The 709-nt window shown below is 33.9% G+C and overlaps 1 protein-coding gene across 1 annotated transcript in view; it reads left to right on the top strand.

The window, feature by feature from the left end:
• The window catches only part of LOC119592589 (pre-mRNA-splicing factor syf1 homolog), a gene marked incomplete in the record, with an annotated part of 9,937 nt that overhangs the window by 5,519 nt on the left and 3,709 nt on the right, over window positions 1-709 (top strand). Inside the window, 1 exon segment of the mRNA XM_037941467.1 lies at window positions 246-492. Coding sequence (XP_037797395.1) covers window positions 246-492 — 247 coding nt within the window.

The following is a 709-nucleotide window of genomic DNA, read 5'->3' on the forward strand; positions in this document are numbered from 1 at the left end:
CATTACATATGCATTGTAGCAAGAATGACATGGCTTATGAAATTCTGAATTTTGAATTTGGTCATTCTTAGAGAAGGTACAGAAGTTCCAGATGTATAGTTATAATGTTCATTTCTTATAATTCAAGGACTTCTGAATGTTGCTTGAAAGATGGTCTCTCACATGCACTACTGCAAATTTTACATTGTTATCGGTGGATAGTTAGTAAAAGAAACTGAAACTTACACATATTCTGACCTTTATAGAAATGAAGAGGAAGCTCTTAAGCTGATGAAGCGAGCAACAGCACCTCCTCCACAAAAGGTGGCATACAATGATGAATCTGAACCTGTCCAGCGACGCGTCTACAAGTCTTTGAAACTGTGGTCTATGTATGCTGACTTAGAAGAGTGTTTAGGTACCTTCAAGTCCTGCAAGGCCGTTTATGATCGAATTATAGATCTGCGAATTGCCACACCACAAATTATCATAAACTATGGCATGTTTTTGCAGGTATGTGTTCTTGTTTGAGAAAATTAATATTTGTGGGATGAATATGACCTTTAAGGATTAGACAATTTTTAATAAAGCCATTTTATATTGCACTTGGTAAATTTTGCAGTAGCATTTTAAATAGGTTTCTAGGCAAAGTGAAAAAGACATGAAGACTTCTGTAATATAATTACTCTAAAAGTATGCTATTTTTAATCTATTTAAAATCAGATTTAAA

This window comes from Penaeus monodon, chromosome 30 (genome assembly GCF_015228065.2).
Source record: "Penaeus monodon isolate SGIC_2016 chromosome 30, NSTDA_Pmon_1, whole genome shotgun sequence".
Taxonomy (NCBI): domain Eukaryota; kingdom Metazoa; phylum Arthropoda; class Malacostraca; order Decapoda; family Penaeidae; genus Penaeus; species Penaeus monodon.